At 39.8% G+C, this 17,804-nt stretch overlaps 1 protein-coding gene across 17 annotated transcripts in view; it reads left to right on the forward strand.

Moving 5' to 3' along the window:
- Positions 1-17,804, forward strand: part of PTPRM (protein tyrosine phosphatase receptor type M) — a 699,958-nt gene that overhangs the window by 222,048 nt on the left and 460,106 nt on the right. For all 17 annotated transcript variants that reach the window (XM_043539842.1, XM_043539843.1, XM_043539845.1 and 14 more), the window contains exon 3: positions 16,700-16,971. In XM_043539842.1, the coding sequence (XP_043395777.1) occupies positions 16,700-16,971 (272 nt within the window). The remainder of the gene's footprint in view (positions 1-16,699; positions 16,972-17,804) is intronic.

Below are 17,804 nucleotides of genomic sequence, written 5' to 3' on the forward strand. Positions count from 1 at the left end.
GAGAATGTGAGATGGTGTAGCCTGCAGTATTACCATTATGCAGCTGGTAGTCAGCTCTACAGTATTTATCTTTGAAACAGATACTGGAGAGAAAACTGACTCATGTTATAAAAGCAAAATATATGCTGATTAGTAGGGGAAAACCTTGGAAAAGATGGTCAGGAATTGTGCTTGCATTTCTTATTCTGTGCAGTGTATAACCCACACAGGCCCTGAAAGGATAAATATGAGCCTGAGGGGCCAATCTTGCTACCTGGCTGTACTTGGAGAGTGGGTCAGGCTTAACTGATGATACCTCCTCTAACGATACTTCAATCTGTGACAGTTCCTCAGATTTGTCACCTACAGAGGACGGCTCAGGTTTGGGAGTCTCCCTCAGCCGTGAAGACTGAAGCAAAGAATTCATTTAGTTTCTCTGCAATGACTTTATCATCTTTAAGTGCTCCTTTTATATCTCGATCGTTCAGGAGCCCCACTAGTTGTTTAGCAGGCTTTCTGCTTCTGATGTACTTAAAAACCATTTTGTTATTACCTTTTGAGCTTTTGGCTAGCTGTTCAACTCTTTTTTGGCTTTGCTTATTACATTTTTACACTTAATTTGGCAGTGTTTATGCTCCTTTCTATTTACCTCACTAGGATTTGACTTCCACTTTTTAAAAGATGCCTTTTTATCTCTCAGTGCTTCTTTTACATTGTTGTTAAGCCATGGTGGCTCTTTTTTAGTGCTTTTACTGTGTTTTTTAATTTGGGGTATACATTTAAGTTGGGCCTCTATTATGGTGTCTTTGAAAAGCGTCCATGCAGCTTGCAGGGATTTCACTCTAGTCACTGTACCTTTTAATTTCTGTTTAACTAACCACCTCATTTTTGCATAGTTCCCCTTTCTGAAATTAAATGTCAATGTTGGGCTGCTGAGGTGTTCTTCCCACCACAGGAATGTTAAATGTTGTTATATTACAGTCACTATTTCCAAGCAGTCCTGTTATAGTTACGTCTTGGACCAGATCCTACGCTCCACTTAGGACTAAATCGAGAATTGCCTCTCCCCTTGTGGGTTCCTGTGCCAGCTGCTCCAAGAAGCAGTCATTTAAAGTATCGTGAATTTTGTCTCTGCATTTTGTCCTGAGGAGACATGTACCCAGTCAATATGGGGATAATTGAAATCCCCCACTATTATTGAGTTCTTTATTTTGGTAGCCTCTCTAATCTCCCTGAGCATTTCATCGTCACTATCACTGTGCTGGTCAGGTGGTCGATAATAGATCCCGACTGTTATATTCTTATTAGAGCATGGAATTACTATCCATCGAGATTCTGTGGAACATGTGGATTCATTTAAGATTTTTATTTTATTTGATTCTACATTTTCTTTCACATATAGTGCCACTCCTCCCGCTCACACGACCTGTTCTGTCCTTCCGATATATTTTGTACCCCGGAATGATTGTGTCCCATTGATTGTCCTCACTCCACCAGGTTTCTGTGATGCCTATTATATCAATATCCTCCTTTAATACGAGGCACTGTAGTTCACCCATCTCATTATTTAGACTTCTAGCATTTGTGTACAAGTTGTAGGGGGAGAGAGTCTACAATCATTCCCTGGGATATAGTGATGAGAGGAGGAGGCCCAGGTGGGGAGAGTTAGCCCTGGGGACCTTGCTTGACTAGGGAAGGCAAGCGGCCAACAGAGATGAAGCAGTCGCTGGGAGTGGAGTAGGGCTCCAGGGGGGTAAGCCCTGATAAAAGGGCTGGATTTGGACTGATTGTGTTAGGGTATGCCACAGAAGGGCCCTGAGAGTCCTGGCCCAGAAAGAAGAATGAGTTTACAGAGGGCCTGAGAGACGCTGAGTAAGAGAGAAGTCCAAGGAGGCAGCAGCAAAGACTTGTGAGGAGTTGACTTTGGCTTTAGGATCTCTGGGCTGGGAACTGGTCCATGGGAGGGCCTGAGTTCCCCTACTAGCCTTGGTGGGAAAGGTGTCATGAAGCCCCCCTATATAAGGGGTAAGGACAGTGGAAACCCTGGGGAAAAGGGGTGCAAGGAGCATGGAGCACAGACTTTATAAAAGGACACTAGACTTTTATTTATGGGACTCTGTTACCCTGGAAATGGTGTATTAAATTTATGACCTGGCTGAGTCACAGGAAAAGGCGGTCCACCAGAGGACCAGAGAGGCCATTGTCGGGTCATAAGATGGGGAGAGATCTGCTATGCCACATCTGACCATGAGGAGGCACTCCAGCTGTGAGTCCATCCCTTGGCTAGTCTTTGCCAAAAAGATTTGCAGTCTCTGGATCATGCTGCAGCTAGCCTTCTCCATGGATTAGGGTTGCCAGGTGTCCGGTTTTCGACGAGAATGTCCAATTGAAAAGAGACCCTGGTGGGTCTGGTCAGCACTGTTGACCGGGCCGTTAAAAGTCCAGTTGGCGTGGAACTGGCAGGCTCCCTATCCGGCTCTGCATGGCTCACAGGAAGTGGCCTGCATGTCCCTCTGGCTCCGAGGCATGGGGTGGCTGCTGGGGCTTTGGAGGCTGCTTCCACCCTGAGCACCAGCTCTGCAGCTCCCATTGGCCAGGAACAGTGGCCAGTGGGATCAGTGAGGGTCGTGCCTGCAGGGCCAGGCCTCCACCCAGGAGCCAAAGAGACATGTCACCACTTCCCGGGAGCTGCCTGAGGTAAGCACCGCCCGAGCCCGCACCCCAGAACCCCTCCCACACCCCAACCTCCTGCCCCAGGCCTGAGCGCACTCCGGATCTTCAGTTGGCAACCATAGCTTGAAGGTTTTTAAATCTAACATGGAGATAGAAGTTGAAGATTTCGTCTCCTGTGGACCTCACCACAGCAATCCGTGGCTGTGACCTTTCACCCAGATTTGTGTGTGTTCTACCTGGGACTATCCTTGGAAACTTATTTGGAAGCTTCAGCTATTCCTGGGCTACTTTGAGCAAATAACAGCAGTGCTTCATAGTAGGTGCTTACTTCCAGGTGTAGATCTTGGTGTGGTTATTGCCAGAGGTTCAGGGTTACTGCACCTGTATTTCCACGCTCCTCAACGGCACCCATTTAAAGTTTCTGGCTCCTAGCTATCTCCTTTCTTGGGTGGAGACCCATGTGTGTCTCCCTCCTGAATAGGGGTTTTAAGGCTGCACAGCTCTCTGCCTACACTGCGATATCTCCAGTCTGCCTGAAGGCCAGGGCTTGTGCTTTGCTTTCTCTCTCAGGTCTATGGACAGTGTATTACCAGCAGTTCCAAGTTACCAGCTCTTTCTAAACAAGCCCATTTATTCTTAAGGTAAAAGCATTACAGAAAAAACATATATCACATCAAAACAATAACTGTTCTTATATGCATGCTAAAAGCTCACCAGAGATTACCCATCAGTTTTATGGTGCCCTATTAGGCCAAAGTCTTTCCAACCCTTTTGCAAAGGGAGACCCTCCTTTGGACAAAAGGTTCTGCCTTTTTTGCTGGATGAGCAAGAAGGCCCCATGTCAGGTTAAGCTAATCTTTTTATACCCAAACCCCTTTATTTGTCTTCTAGTCTCTGAGAAATCCAGCTTTGAACTGGTATATGCAAACAACTCTGGGGGTGCTACACTAGGGTTTTGTAGTCTCGATGATTCCCCTTAATAACCTCCCACGTTTTAAAGTTTCTGTTGGAGCTGTGGTAACCCTCCCCCATGGAACAGAACACTGTTATTGTAACTATTCATAAATGTAATACTATATGGTCTGCAAAGACTTAGCATGTGATTGCAATATCTGTCACAGTTATATATAAAGCCCTAAATGGTGTAGGAGCCAGCTACCCTTGAGAAACTCCTTCTCCACCCTGTTTTCAATCATATTGGCTGAGATCTCTTGGATTGTTACTGCGGTCTGTTCCTGGAATTGTGCTGATTAGGACTGTTGGCTGAACCATATTGACAGGGCTGATACGTCAGTTTCTGGAGGGGTAGTGGGAGGAGGTAGATCAAGTATCTAGAGTACTATGTCCTGCTTTGAACAGGTGGCAACTTTCTTGACCTTTGTGAAATCTCTGATGACATCATCATGTTTACTGCTTGCTATGTGATATGCTTCTGAAGCGGCCTGATGTCTGAAGAACAGCGTTGCTGCAGGGGGGAATTGAAGTCACATGCCAAACAAGAGAGACACATCAACTGCTCTGCAATCTCTCCAGTGGTATTTTTAGAATTAAGATTTTTTGAAATCTGTCTTTCTGCTCTTGTCTCCCCATGCTAAGACTCTGCATTTCCTGCATCCTGGGGTTCTCCCCTGTCAAGGAGCCTAGAGTGTTATGCTTCTCTTCCTCTATCCTGACTCCACTGAGAAATGTTTAGAACTCTTCTGTCAAAGATGTTAGTGCTGTGTAGAACCACGGGTAGCAAAATGTACAGTGAGGAAATTTTCTTTCTTCTTCCTGTAGGAGAGGTGAATGCACTCTAGGCCAGGCTCTGAAATTACTGAGTTGGCTGGATTGGTATGATGGTTTGCAGAGCAGTCTTTTGTGCCCTGAGAGAATCTGAGTATAGATACAGTAATTCCACACAATGCAGCTCTCAGATACTAGTGTTCTGACTAATTTCCTTGTATCCATAGGAAATGCATGTAGTTGTGTTGTCTAGATTTTGCATGGCAGGTTTATAGATTGCAAAATGCTATATTTTTTCCACTAAGTGTTTCCCTCTCTTCCCCATTGGGAGTTCTGTCTTCAGCTCTAGGAGAAAGATTACAGTTAAACTGGAGAAATTGGTACCCTTTGTTATTTGTATAAAATCACTGTGCTGAATTTTGATCACATGCTATAAATTTCGGATACCATTTTCAAAGAATCAGTTGAGTATGCTTGTAGCATCACCTGTCAGCATGTTCTATGCCCCTAGAATATCTGTTGTCAAAAACTCTGCAGGAAGTGAGAAAATTACCTCTGGGGAAAAAAGCATATCCATTTAATGAGAAAAATGATCTTACTAGAAAATTTTAAAGTTCATTTAAATGTGTAAATGTTACCGAGTGTGTATACATTGTTATGCTGGCAGTGTTGTTAGTTGCCAGCAACTGTGCTTTGATGTGTTTGCAGTTGCAGACTTCTTGAAGCTGATGGGTATGCTAGCCACTTTTCATTAAATAAAGGAGCATTAGATGCTTCTTTTTTATGATGCTTTTTTTTTTGCCACCTGAAACAATAGAAGCCTCTGCCGAAAGCACTGGATCATTTGGGAAGGCCTGGGCAAGAACTAATGCAGGTAGATTAAGAGGGGTTCCATATATTGATAGAGTTTCAGGCCAGAAGGTATCATCAAGTAGTTTGACCTCTTTTGTATCACAGGCCATTAAATTTCACGGTTACCAATGTATTGAGCCCAGTAACTTGCATTTTGGCTAAAGCATATTGTTCAAAAATGCATCCAGTCTTGATCTGAAAATACTGAGATGGAGAAACTACCACTTCCCTTCCAATGCTTAACCACTCTCACTGTTAAGTGTGTGCCTTATTTTTAATTTGTCTGGCTTCCGCTTCCATCAGTTGGTTCTTGTTTTGCCTTTCTCTGCTAGTTAAGAGCCCTTTAATCCCTTCATTTTCTCCCCAGGAAGGTATTTATACAGTATAATAAAATCACGTCTCGGTGTTCTTTGTGATGAACTAAACAGATTGAACTCTTTAAGTCTCTCACTTTAAGGCATTTTCTCCAGTCCTCAAGTCTTTTCTGCACCCTCTCCCATTATTCAACATCCTTCTTAAAATGTGCACATCAGAACTGTACATAACATTCATCTCACTAATGCCATATGCTGAGGTAAAATCACCTCCCAACTCCTCTTTGCTACTCACCTGCTCATCTAAGGCTCACAGTACCCTTTTTGGCATATTATCACAGTAGGAGCTCATGTTAAATTGCTTGTCCACTATGATCCTTTTCGGAGCCACTGCTTTCCCCATCCCCCACTCTGTTGGTATGGTCTGCATTCCTTGTTCCTAGATGTATAACTTTGCATTTGGCTGTATTAGAATGTAGTTTGTTTCAGAGGGCACAGATTATCAAGTGATCCAGTGGCTCCATGTGACTGCCCTCATTATTTACCATTCTGCCAATCTTTGTGTCATCCACAAATTTTATCACCTGTGATTTTATGTTCACTTTCCAATCATTGATAAAAATGATGAACAGCTTTGGGACGAGTACCAATCCTTTGCTTCGCCACTGAAAACATCCCTATTTGATAATGATTCCTATTGCCAATTACCTTTTTAAGGTCCGTCAGTTAACCAGTCCTTTATCCATTTAAAGTGTGCTTTGCTGATATTATGTAGTATTAATTTTAATCAGAATGGTGTCAAGTGTGTGAGATCTACACCTGTAACCTGTATCAACCAAACTTTCAATCTCAAAAAATGAAATCAGGTTTGTTTGACAAGTCCTATTTTCCATATATAAATGTATAAATCCATGTATTAATACTAACACTATATGCTTTCTTAGAGCATCAATCTTATTGCAATCCTTCAAGATCATAAACATAAAGCATGACCTTGGGACCTCATTCTGCTCCTCAATACTACCCAGATTGAACCCCTGTAGAGGTGTTGTACTTCCTATCACTTAGAATAAGCCTTCTGATGGCTGTTATCGCCAATTAGATGAATTTTTAATTTGGAGTTTGGAGCTTTCTTTAATGCCGACCCAGAAGTGTACTTTGAATTCAGAGTGGCAGTCATCGCAGTTTTCATAGAATTCATTCCCTACGTAAATTAAGAAATATTCCTCCTTTGCTTAAGCATCATAGTCCAGACCTTAGGAACACTGAGGGTCTCAGGGCAGAGTAGTCATGTCTCCTGTACGGAGATCTGCTAGATGGCCACGTACCCTCAATATATAAGTTCATCAAGTTCTTCAGTCTTAGTATTGCATCTTTTCTTTTGGCAGAAGTCTTCCCCTTGCCTTACTGCCCAGAGGAGTGTAGAAGTCATGTTTCTATATAATTAACCTTATTTTTGGATGTCTACATTTAAAGAATGATCCTCCTTCTCACCCTGTAGGCAACGCTACTGTGAAAATCACATTGTACTGGACCTGTGGCCCTTAACGTGAAGAAGAATAGGAAGATATAGAATCACAGAAGATTAGGGTTGGAAGAGACCTCAGGAGATCATCTACTCCAATCCCCTGCTCAAAGCAGGACCAACACCAACTAAATCATCCCAGCCAGGGCTTTGTCAAGACAGGCCTTAAAAACCTCAGAGGATGGAGATTCCACCACCTCCCTAGATAACCCATTCCAGTGCTTCACCACCCTCTTAGTGAAATAGTGTTTCCTAATATCCAACCTAGATCGCCCCCACTGCAACTTGAGACCATTGTTCCTTGTTCTGTCATCCGCCACCACTGAGAACAGCCGACTCCATCCTTTTTGGAACCCCCCTTCAGATAGTTCCCCTCACTCCCCCCCAAAATGCCCCCTCATTCTTCTCTTCTTCAGACTAAACAAGCCCAGTTCCCTCAGCCTCTCCTCATAAGTCATGTGCCCCAGCCCCCAATCAATTTCATTGCCCTCTGCTGGACTCTCTCCAATTTGTCCACATCGTTTCTGTAGTGGGGAGCCCAAAACTGGACACAGTACTCCAGGTGTGGCCTCACCAGTGCTGAACAGAGGGGAATAATCACGTCCCTCGATCTGCTGGCAGTGCTCCTACTAATGCAGCCCAATATGCTGTTAGCCTTCTTGGCAACAAGGGCACACTGCTGACTCATATATAGCTTCTCATCCACTGTAATCCCCAGGTCCTTTTCTGCAGAACTGCTGCTTAGCCAGTTGGTCCCCAGCCTGTATTTCCTCCAGTTTCTCTAGTTCACTCTGGACCCTATCCTTACCCTCCAGTGTATCTACCTCTCCCCCCAGTTTAGTGTCATCTGCGAACTTGCTGAGGGTGCAATCCATCCCATCATCCAGATCATTAATAAAGATGTTGAACAAAACTGACCCCAGGACCGACCCCTGCTATTCTCCGCTTGACATTGAGCTGTTGATCACTACCCATTGAGCCCAACAATCTAGCCAGCTTTCTATCCACTTTATAGTCCATTCATCTAATCCACACTTTTTTAACTTGCTGGCAAGAATACTGTGGGAGACTGTATCAAAAGCTTTGCTAAAGTCAAGATATATCATGTCCACTGCTTTCCCCATATCCACAGAGCCAGTTATCTCATCATAGAAGGCAATCAGGTTGGTCAGGCATGACTTGCTCTTGCCCTTGGTTGACTGTTCCTGATCACCTTCCTCTCCTCCAAGTGCTTCAAAATGGATTCCGTGAGGACCTGCTCCATGATTTTTCCAGGGACTAAGGTGAGGCTGACCCGTCTGTTGTTCCTTGCGTTCTCCATTTCCCTTTTTTAAAGATGGGCACTATATTTGTCTTTTTCCAATCTTCCAGGACCTCCCCCGATTGCCACGAGTTTTCAAAGATAATGGCCAATGCAATCACATCAGCCAATTCCCTCAGCATCTTTGGATGCATTAGATATGGACCCATGGACTTGTACATGTCCAGCTTTTCTAAATAGTCTTTAACCTGTTCTTTCACCACACATGTCTGTGCTTACCTGAAAATTTCCTTTTTTTTAGTAATAAAGTCCACAAATCTAGTCCACCTTGGAGGCAAATGGATTTTCCAGAATAGAGATGGAAATTTACATCCAAGAATTTGGGTTTGTTGTTAACAGATGGAATTTACCATGCTCTGCAGAAGGGAAAAATGTGCTTTTTACTCAGAGTATATTTAACACAATCTATAATTTAGGAAAGTAGATCTGAATAATTCTGTTTGTGGAAGTTACCTCAATTGGGAAGGAACTTCAGGAGGCAGGGCATTCTCCTGCTGGCCGTGACTCAGGTTTGTTTCTGATTCCAAGCTGCAACAGGTTGAAGGTATAAACAGACAGATTATAAGCCATCAACCTCCCCAAACCTGCTGGAAATGCAACTGCTTAAGTGCCTCACTAAAGACATAATTTGGAACTGATATGATAGTCCCATGTGGGCAGCCCTCTCCGCCTATATATTAAAAGCACTCAATTACTCATTCTGTTTAAAATCTGTGTCTTCAGTCTGGATGTGGGGCTGATCTATATTCCATCTCATCTTGCCTTATATGAAACAGTGTTACTGAGACAATGGAAAGACCTGCATCCTCCCCCAGTTTCAAAAAGTGGAGGTTGGATCTCTTGTTGAAATGGAAAAAAAAATCACCTACACTAGAAGAGCCAACCTGAACCTGTCCTCAGGGTCCTGGGAGATGGTGCAAGACATCTTCCCGTTACAAAAGCCCTACCAAGATCAGACTACATTTTAGGTTTGCATCTCCAGACTTGTGGGTCTCGTCACTTGCTATCCTTTCCCCAGTCTCTTTCTTCTCTCTGAGTTCTTTTCATTTCTCTTCCACTATGATCTTCATATTCTTTTTTCATTTTTTAATTCTCACAGAAAGATACGTTTTATTAATTGCAGATCATTAACCTTAGATTATAAGCTCTTTGGGGCAGGGACTGTCTCTTTGTTTATACAGTGTCTAGCGCAGTAGGGTCCTGGTGCCTGAGTAGGTCTCATAGGCATTATGATAAAAAAATACAATACATTGATACTCTAATGTGGGGTACTCTTACTGTTTGGGGGGGGGGCACTACTAGAATTCTGGGTCAGTTTGAAACTTTAAATGCTTCCCTCTAAGTTTATCCACATGCTGTTATTTTCTTTCATAATCAAAGTCTTTGCACAGACTTTGTCCAAACTGCTTTTTCTATAAATGTTTACAGTGTTTGATACAGAAGAATTTAAAAACCCCTTGGAGGGTAAAAGTAATATTAGTGTCATAAGAAGCACTGAGAATGTAAACAGTCTTCAAAGAGTAAGGGAGGTACATGAAGAAAATAAAACAAAGGCTATTAATATAAACAGTGAAATTCTTTACATATATTGGAGGATTGAAGAAAAGAGAGATAAACATTGGATTTATTAAGATGGCAGTAAAGTAAGGAATTATTTGTTACTTAAAAAAATGACTAAAGACGTACATGGTCATTTCTCATTTGTATTTGATCAACATGTTAACAGTGCATTCATGGAAGATATGTCCTGTGTACTGTTGAGGATAAAATGGAGGAGATTGAGATTACTGGAAGTAGTAAACAATTATTTGGCTTAAAATCAAGATAAAACAATGGGTAATGATGGATTGCTTCTGTGTGTAGTATAAGTGATTCAAGATAAAATAGTTGAACTTTTTTAATTGTTTAGGAAAAGATTTAGTCTTTGAAAAACTGAAGGATGGTAATTTTGAAAGCTGGCGAGGAGATGAGTCTCAGCTTTGTAGGCTTGGTAATTAATATTTTAAATAATGTATTATACAAGGTTATAAACTGTAAATTTATTAAATAGAAAAATGGTACCAAAATAGGGGTAGTGTTTAAGAATCAGATGGTGTATAAGTGTTTTACAGGATAACAGTGATAGAATAGGTGTATATGAATTGTACCAGGACAGATCTCTAGTGGAGATATACCAATTTATACCAGCTGAGGATCTGCAGCACGGTATTTCAGTGGAAAGTGAAGCTCCTGAGTAGAAATAATGTCCAAGCTAAATATGATTTAAATAACACTGAATTAGTTAATACTTGTCGTATTTCTTGGTGTGGAAAGGAGAGGGAGTTTCAACATTGAATTGTTTTGATTACACACTGCAAATTTTCTTTTAGATTTATGTTGTTGTGTTTTTTGTGTGTGGAAAAACTGACTATTTAAATGGCAGCTTAAACTTCTTCACTTACTACTACCCTACATTTTTGACCTCTGCTGTGCTGCTGCTAGAACCACATTTATTTAAAAAAGCTCTGTTCTATTGTAACAAAGATCTTGACTTGAAATGCAGCAGTGCAGAAAGTTATGTTTTAGAACAGTGTTTGTTTTTCCAGATCACTGTACATTGCATAGAACTGAAAGCCAAACAAAATCTAACCTACCAGCTTCTTGAATCTAACCTTTTGTATATCCGGGTCTCTGCCTTGACTTCTCTGCAGTGCTACCAGGATGTCAGACATTTTTATTAAAGATAATAATGAATAATTATTATTAGTAAAGCTATGTATTTAATCAAATGATACCATTTTATTCATGTAATAAGGTAGCTCAGCATGCGTGATTTAATAACATCATGCTCACCGGCCTGATCTAGACCCTTCATAACAAAATATTTCTGAGTTGAAGTCCATATATGAAAAAGTATCTGAAGACCAGGTCTGTTTCTCTGTTGTATTTAACACTCTTCTTTTAAGTATTGAGAGCTGAAACCATCATTTGCTCATGCATGAACAAATGATACCCTACTATTTCAGCTACTGTATCACCGTTTCAGTAAAATTATTTTTGCAGGGTAGATTACATGTATTATCATGGTCCAGAGGGAAAACTGATCACTGTACAGGAGTCATGAAAAACCAACAAAGCAAATTTCTCCACTTACTAGGCATTTTTTTCTTGCGTGAAAAATGATGCTGCATTCAGTTTTATTGGACTTGACATTCCAGATATAAAAACTGTCTTTCAACAAGTTGATGTGACACTGTGAGAACTTGCAGAAGTGACTGAAAAATATCTCTTGTGCCATTGTCCATCATTTCTGTAGGCGAGTATATTACTATTCCAGTTGTCAGATTATCTAGTACAAACTAGACCCATTCATTGTTCTTGGGCCACTCCATCTTTTGGTCATACCTTTTTATGCAAGAAACTCAAGCTGAGCTTCTGTAAATATAACTTATTATTTATTACTTGGAATAGCTGGTGAAATAAAGATTACAGACAGGGTCTTTCCTTCCTTTGGTACTTCTCTCACCTAAAACTCCCATTGATGATAATGAAAGTTACAGGGATGTTTTGTGTCTAGAATAGATGCTTTTGTTTGGTCTTTCTTTAGTTTTTGTTCTTTCATATCTTTCACCTTTTTGGAGGTAATATTTTGATGGTTTTCATATGAAACACTAAACTTTTCAGTGCTGAATGAAGTACCAAGTACTTGCTGAACTACTGCTGAATCATATGCATGTTTTGAAAACAATTAATTGTTCAACCACTGATTTATGTTTTTCTGTTTTGTGTTTTTAAATTCATCCCTTATTTAATTTATTTAGACTCTCTGGTCAAAATCTTGACAGGGATGACCAAAATACATGGGTGACTAATACGTACACCTAAATAAAAGCAGTCTGATTGTTCACAGATGCTGAGCACTCCTGTTGGCTTCAGTGGGAGCTGTTAGTGTTCAGCACCTCTGAAAAGCAGGCCACTTTCATTTACATATAGGTGCCTAAATATGGATTTAGGTGTCTCATACTAGAAACCACATTTAAACTTTTTGACTTATATTACCATAATAAACCTCATATTTAAACATGAGCATTATATCTAAGCAAATAATTTATTGTAAACCAAGCACTTCTGTAGTTGTTGGCACATTTGCAATGTTTTTCTACTAAAAATGCACATTGAGTATTATATTTTTCCTTTTGGTAACCCAGTAAATTTCCTATTTTCTTACAGGTGATCTCTTCTTAATAATGCATGTTTCTGTCTGGATGATACTGATGAGCAGTCACATTAATTTAATGCAGTACCATTCTCATATTGCATCTTCTGTATACTGTACAATATGTGATAAACCTTTCTGTAGAGCTGAAATGTTATCTCTCTTGCAAAGAATGCCATAATTTTTCATTCTTTGTAGCTGAGAAAGTCAAGACTGTTTTGCTTTTGCAGTCAAAACAGAGTGTTTATCCACTAATTTATCTAATTTATCCACATGCACAATATTTATATAACCATCTGGCAGAGCAATATTTTAGCAATCAATGTAACAGATGAGAATAGTAAAAGTTGATAGGGAGAGAGAGAATTTCTACATGACTTACCTTTGGAGATAAGTTGATTAGGTTTTGAAAAGCTTAATAGAAAATGTTTTAATGGGTTCAATTTGCATTTGTCTTTCCCGTATACACTGTCTATGTTTTAAGAAAAATGTATTTAATGTTTTCTGTCCAAACCTTGCCAGTTTAATAGTATGAGATTATTCTCATGGGAGATGCAAGATTTAACTAGATATACTTATTAAGGACCAAACTCAGATGTGTTGTCCATGGTTGTTTTTGCACTGATTTCAATGGAGTTGCTTCTGTTTACCCCTGATTTTAAATTTGTTGTATGTCATTTTGCAACCATTGAAGGTGATCTTTTTCATATCAGAGAAGATGCTGATGAAAAATTTGCACTGTACAATATCAATAATGCACATATTAATAAAGATAAAGACGAGCTAACTGACAGATCTCAAAAAGTAGTTGGCAACTGGGAATCATCAACGAGAGCTGTTTTGGGGAATGGGGTTACACAGGGATTGGTACTAGGCCCAATGTTGTTCAACATTTTCATCAGTGATCTGGAAACAAATATAAAGTCATTGCTGATAACATTGGTGGATGACTCATAGATTGGCAGAATAGTAAATAACGATGACAACAAGTGATCTGGATTGCTTGGTAAGCTGGGCCCATGCAAATAAAATGCATTTTAATACTGCCAAGTGCAAAGTCACATATCTAGGAACAAGGCCATACCTACAGAATTGGGGATAGCATCCTGGCTCTGAAAGAGATTTAGAGGTCATAGTTGACAAGCAACTCAACATACTATCCTAGTGTGATGCTGTGGCCAAAAATGCTAATGTGATTGTTGAATAAATGGGGGAGTAGTGATTAAGAGTAGGGAGATGATTTTACTGCTGTATATATAATTGGCAAGACAAACGGGAATACTGTGTACGGTTGTGGTTTGCACATTTTAAAAAGGATGTTGAAAAATTGGAAAGGGTGCAGAAGAGAGACACAACAATGATTTGAGGTCTGGAGAAAATGCCTTACGGTGAGAGATGTAGAGTTCAATCTGTTTAGGTTATCAAAAACAATACTGAGAGGTGATTTGATTAGTGTACCTTCCTGGGGAGAAGATATTAAGTACTAAAGGTCTCTTTTATCTAGTAGAGAAAGACATAAGAAGAACAGTCAGACAAATTCACATTAGAAATAAGGCATGCATTTTTAGCAGTTGGGTGATTACCCATTGGAACAAATTACTGAGGAAAGTGTTAAATTCTCCATCTCTTGATGTCTCCAGATCGAGACTGGGTGCCTTTCTGGAAGATAAATTTTAGTCAAAAACAAGTTATGCTTTAGTGAAACACAAGGGGTTTGGCGCAATACAGGGGGTAACTGAATGAAATGTAATGGCCTGTATTGTACAGGAGGTCAAACTAGACAATCCTCATGTCCCTAAACTGTTTGAATCTATATAAAAAGTTTGCACTGTGAGTTTGTATACTGGTTCTTGAACAAAAAGATGGCTTCACCTTCAAAGTTGTTGGTCATTAGGACCTTCACAGGTCGCAAATCAAATAGTCCCAAAAGACCCTTCTGAATCAGGCTACCTGTCATGGCTCTGTTACACCACTTGTATCTCATTTCCTGAAACCATTAATCAAACAATTAAAAGGCTGAATTTATTTTATTCTCAGCTACTTCTTGCCTCATGAATTAGAAAGAAAATTGCCAAATATTTTTTAGATAAGCAGCTAAAACAGCTCTTCTAAATGTCATACTATAACTTAATTTAGTTTTCATTAAAGATTCACTTTTCTTATAAAGAGAATCACATCCCTTATCTAAATGGAACCGATAGGATGACTTCTGTTTACTAGGAAGTTCTTTGCTTGCTTGCTTTTTTCCTTTTAAAAAGTTGGATCTCAAAGGTCTTTTTCACTATGGGTTGACAGTGTCTCTCTTTTCTTAGTCCAGTGATGATTGTTCATGTGTTTCAAGTCATATATAACTCATCTATTCAAGCTTTGGAAAACTAAGTGATTCTAATGTAGTCATATAAGAGTTTTATGATTCTTAATACTTGAATGTAAAAAACTGTGCCATGTCACAGAAATGTTTGGATGAACTTTTTAAATGGTTTAAGAAAAGGATAATTTTTCTCTGACACTGCAAATGTTAGGATATGTGAAGATCCTCCTCAGTTTTTTGTTAATGTAGTCCATAAACACTTTAAATGTTTTGCTGGTTAAAAGAAATTATAACCAGATTTTTTTTAATCCCAATGACTTCTATTCATGTTAATAAAGCAAACAGGCCTTGGCCCAATGTGTAAAAGTATTTACTATTACATGATCATATTATGCAATAATAGTTTATAAGGAGTCAATAATACACGATCAGTTCAGATCCCTCATTATTGCAGCTTATTGTAGTTTTTATCAACTTTGGAAACTGTATTATTTTTGTCTAGGGTGAAAATGATTTGAGGATTTTTGCTTCCTGAATAGTTTAACACAGCTAGGAAACCAGGTTCTTTAATCTGTATATCTATGTAAGACACATGAAAGATCTGGAGTAAAGTTTCCAAGTGTGCCTAAGTCCCATTTTCAAAAGATTACTTAAGGAGTCTGTCTCATTGAGATGAATGGAAATTAGGCTCCTAAATTCCTATAATCGTTTCTAAAGATGGGACTTAGCCACCTGATTTGCTTAGGCAAAATGAGTCCTAGTTTATTTTTGTGAAATTACTTGATCGTCCATTTACACCTCAGAGTTTCAATGACATATTCATTTTCTTGTTTGGGGGGAACATAACGGAACTTAAATTATTTTAAATGATCTTCGGTCAGTTTGTCCTCTACTCAGATTATTCATTCAATCGTATTTGAAGTCCATCCTTGGAACAATAACATAAGTATTTGGTAGACAAGCGTCCATGTAGGGTTTAAGTTTTAGTTTAATACAGAAATATGAATTTCTGAAAAAAACATTTGTATCATTCTAGTCAAAGAGCTGTACAGCAGTTACTGTTCTCTATCTATTCATCACTAAACTGATCCCTTCCAATTTTTGCTTCAATGGAATGAGTTTGTTACTGATGAAATGAAGAATCTTTTTGCAGGGTGATTAAGATCATGCGAATGCTGTTTTAATTGCTTTAGGAGTGCAACCTTTACACTTTACTGATCTGTTAGTTTGTTTGTTTTTTACTTAGAAATTCAAACACAAACCCCTTTTTTTAAAGCTTAATTAGCATGGCTGATCTTTTCCTTTCCACAGTCTTGGTAGGCCAGAAGCGTCACCTCGATGAAGGTCAAATTTCATCAGTCTCAAAAGTGGCAGTGTGGTTTGGTGGTGGTTAGAGCAGGGGCCTGGGATTCAGGAGATCTTTGGGGCTGATCATCCTGTCATTTGTGCATGCATAATTCACCTTGACTTCAATGGGAGTCATGTACTCACACACGATGCAGTGACTGGGACACTGGATTCTATTCCTAACTTCCATTGACTCATCATGTGGCCGTGGGCAAGTCAGGTAGCCTTTCTGTGCCACTACCTGTCAAATCAGGAAGATAATACTTACCATGCTTCTACAATACATACGACACTTGGAAAAGGTCCTTCAGATCCTTGAATGAAAGGCCTGGTATAAATGCAAAGTCCTATGATTGGACATAGAGCAGAATTGTTATTTTCCATATTTAAATAGGGGATGATGGTGGCAGCAAACAGACCGAACCTGTGCCTGAGACTGTGGCTGTTTGTTTTGCAGGATCTTTCATGCTGGTGAACGCTTCTGGGAGGTTTGCTGAACAAAGAGCTCACCTCCTGCTACCCCACCTAAAAGAAAACGACACGCATTGTATCGATTTCCATTACTACGTTTCAAGCAAGAGTGGGTCCAATCCTGGTTCTCTGAATGTTTATGTGAAGGTCAATAATGGTCCGCTTGGTAACCCCATCTGGAACATGTCCGGAGCAGCTACTGGCACTTGGAACAGAGCAGAGCTGGCAATTAGCACCTTTTGGCCTAATTTCTATCAGGTACATTTTATTTGTTAAATTTTGTTTCTCACGTTGAACAGATTTGCAGCCTAAATTTACAACTTGCTTTTTGTCATCAGCAAGACTGAATACAGGCTAAGATGACTTGATTAGTGAGTAAAAACGAATGTATGTTATGTTGGTCAGTTTGTTTTAAATGATCTGTTTTGTGGTTGATGCTAAATATATATTTGCATATTTTAATGTTTAAGAATGGATGATTTGTCATTGTTTTCAATGGCGCAGGATTTCACCCATTACCTGTACATCAGGAACATTAGAATTTAGTAACGGAAGATTTTACAGTGTTAGGCTTGTTTGATTTGGTTTATATTGATAACGCTCAATTGTGGCTCTAGAACCAGATGTGTCTGAGTTCACAGGCCTGAATTGCAATTTCAGTTTGTAATTTTAGTTTTTGAGAACACTTGATTACAGCAGCATTCTTCTGATTAGAGCCTAAGGAGCTTAACATTGCCGTTTCTTAAGATGCTACCCCTCTGTAGGAAAGTTTACCATGATTCCACAATCACACACATGTACACCATACACCCCACACCCCAAAAGGATGTCGGGGGAAGGGGATTTTGACAAACTTCTAATAAAATATCCTGTGCCATTAGGATGAGGCTAAAATGCCATGTTGATAGAGATACAGGCAATCTCAGAAGACATTCATGTGCTCTCTCTTATAATCTGCATCAAATTTCAGCTAATACGTTTTAGCTAATTGAAGTCTGAGGAATCAAGATACTTCCAAATAGCCTTTCCCACCCCTCTGGGACCAGTTTAACAGAAGCCTGTAGCTCAGGCTCCCTAGATAACTGCAATCT

Source organism: Chelonia mydas, chromosome 2 (assembly GCF_015237465.2).
Source record: "Chelonia mydas isolate rCheMyd1 chromosome 2, rCheMyd1.pri.v2, whole genome shotgun sequence".
Lineage (NCBI taxonomy): Eukaryota > Metazoa > Chordata > Testudines > Cheloniidae > Chelonia > Chelonia mydas.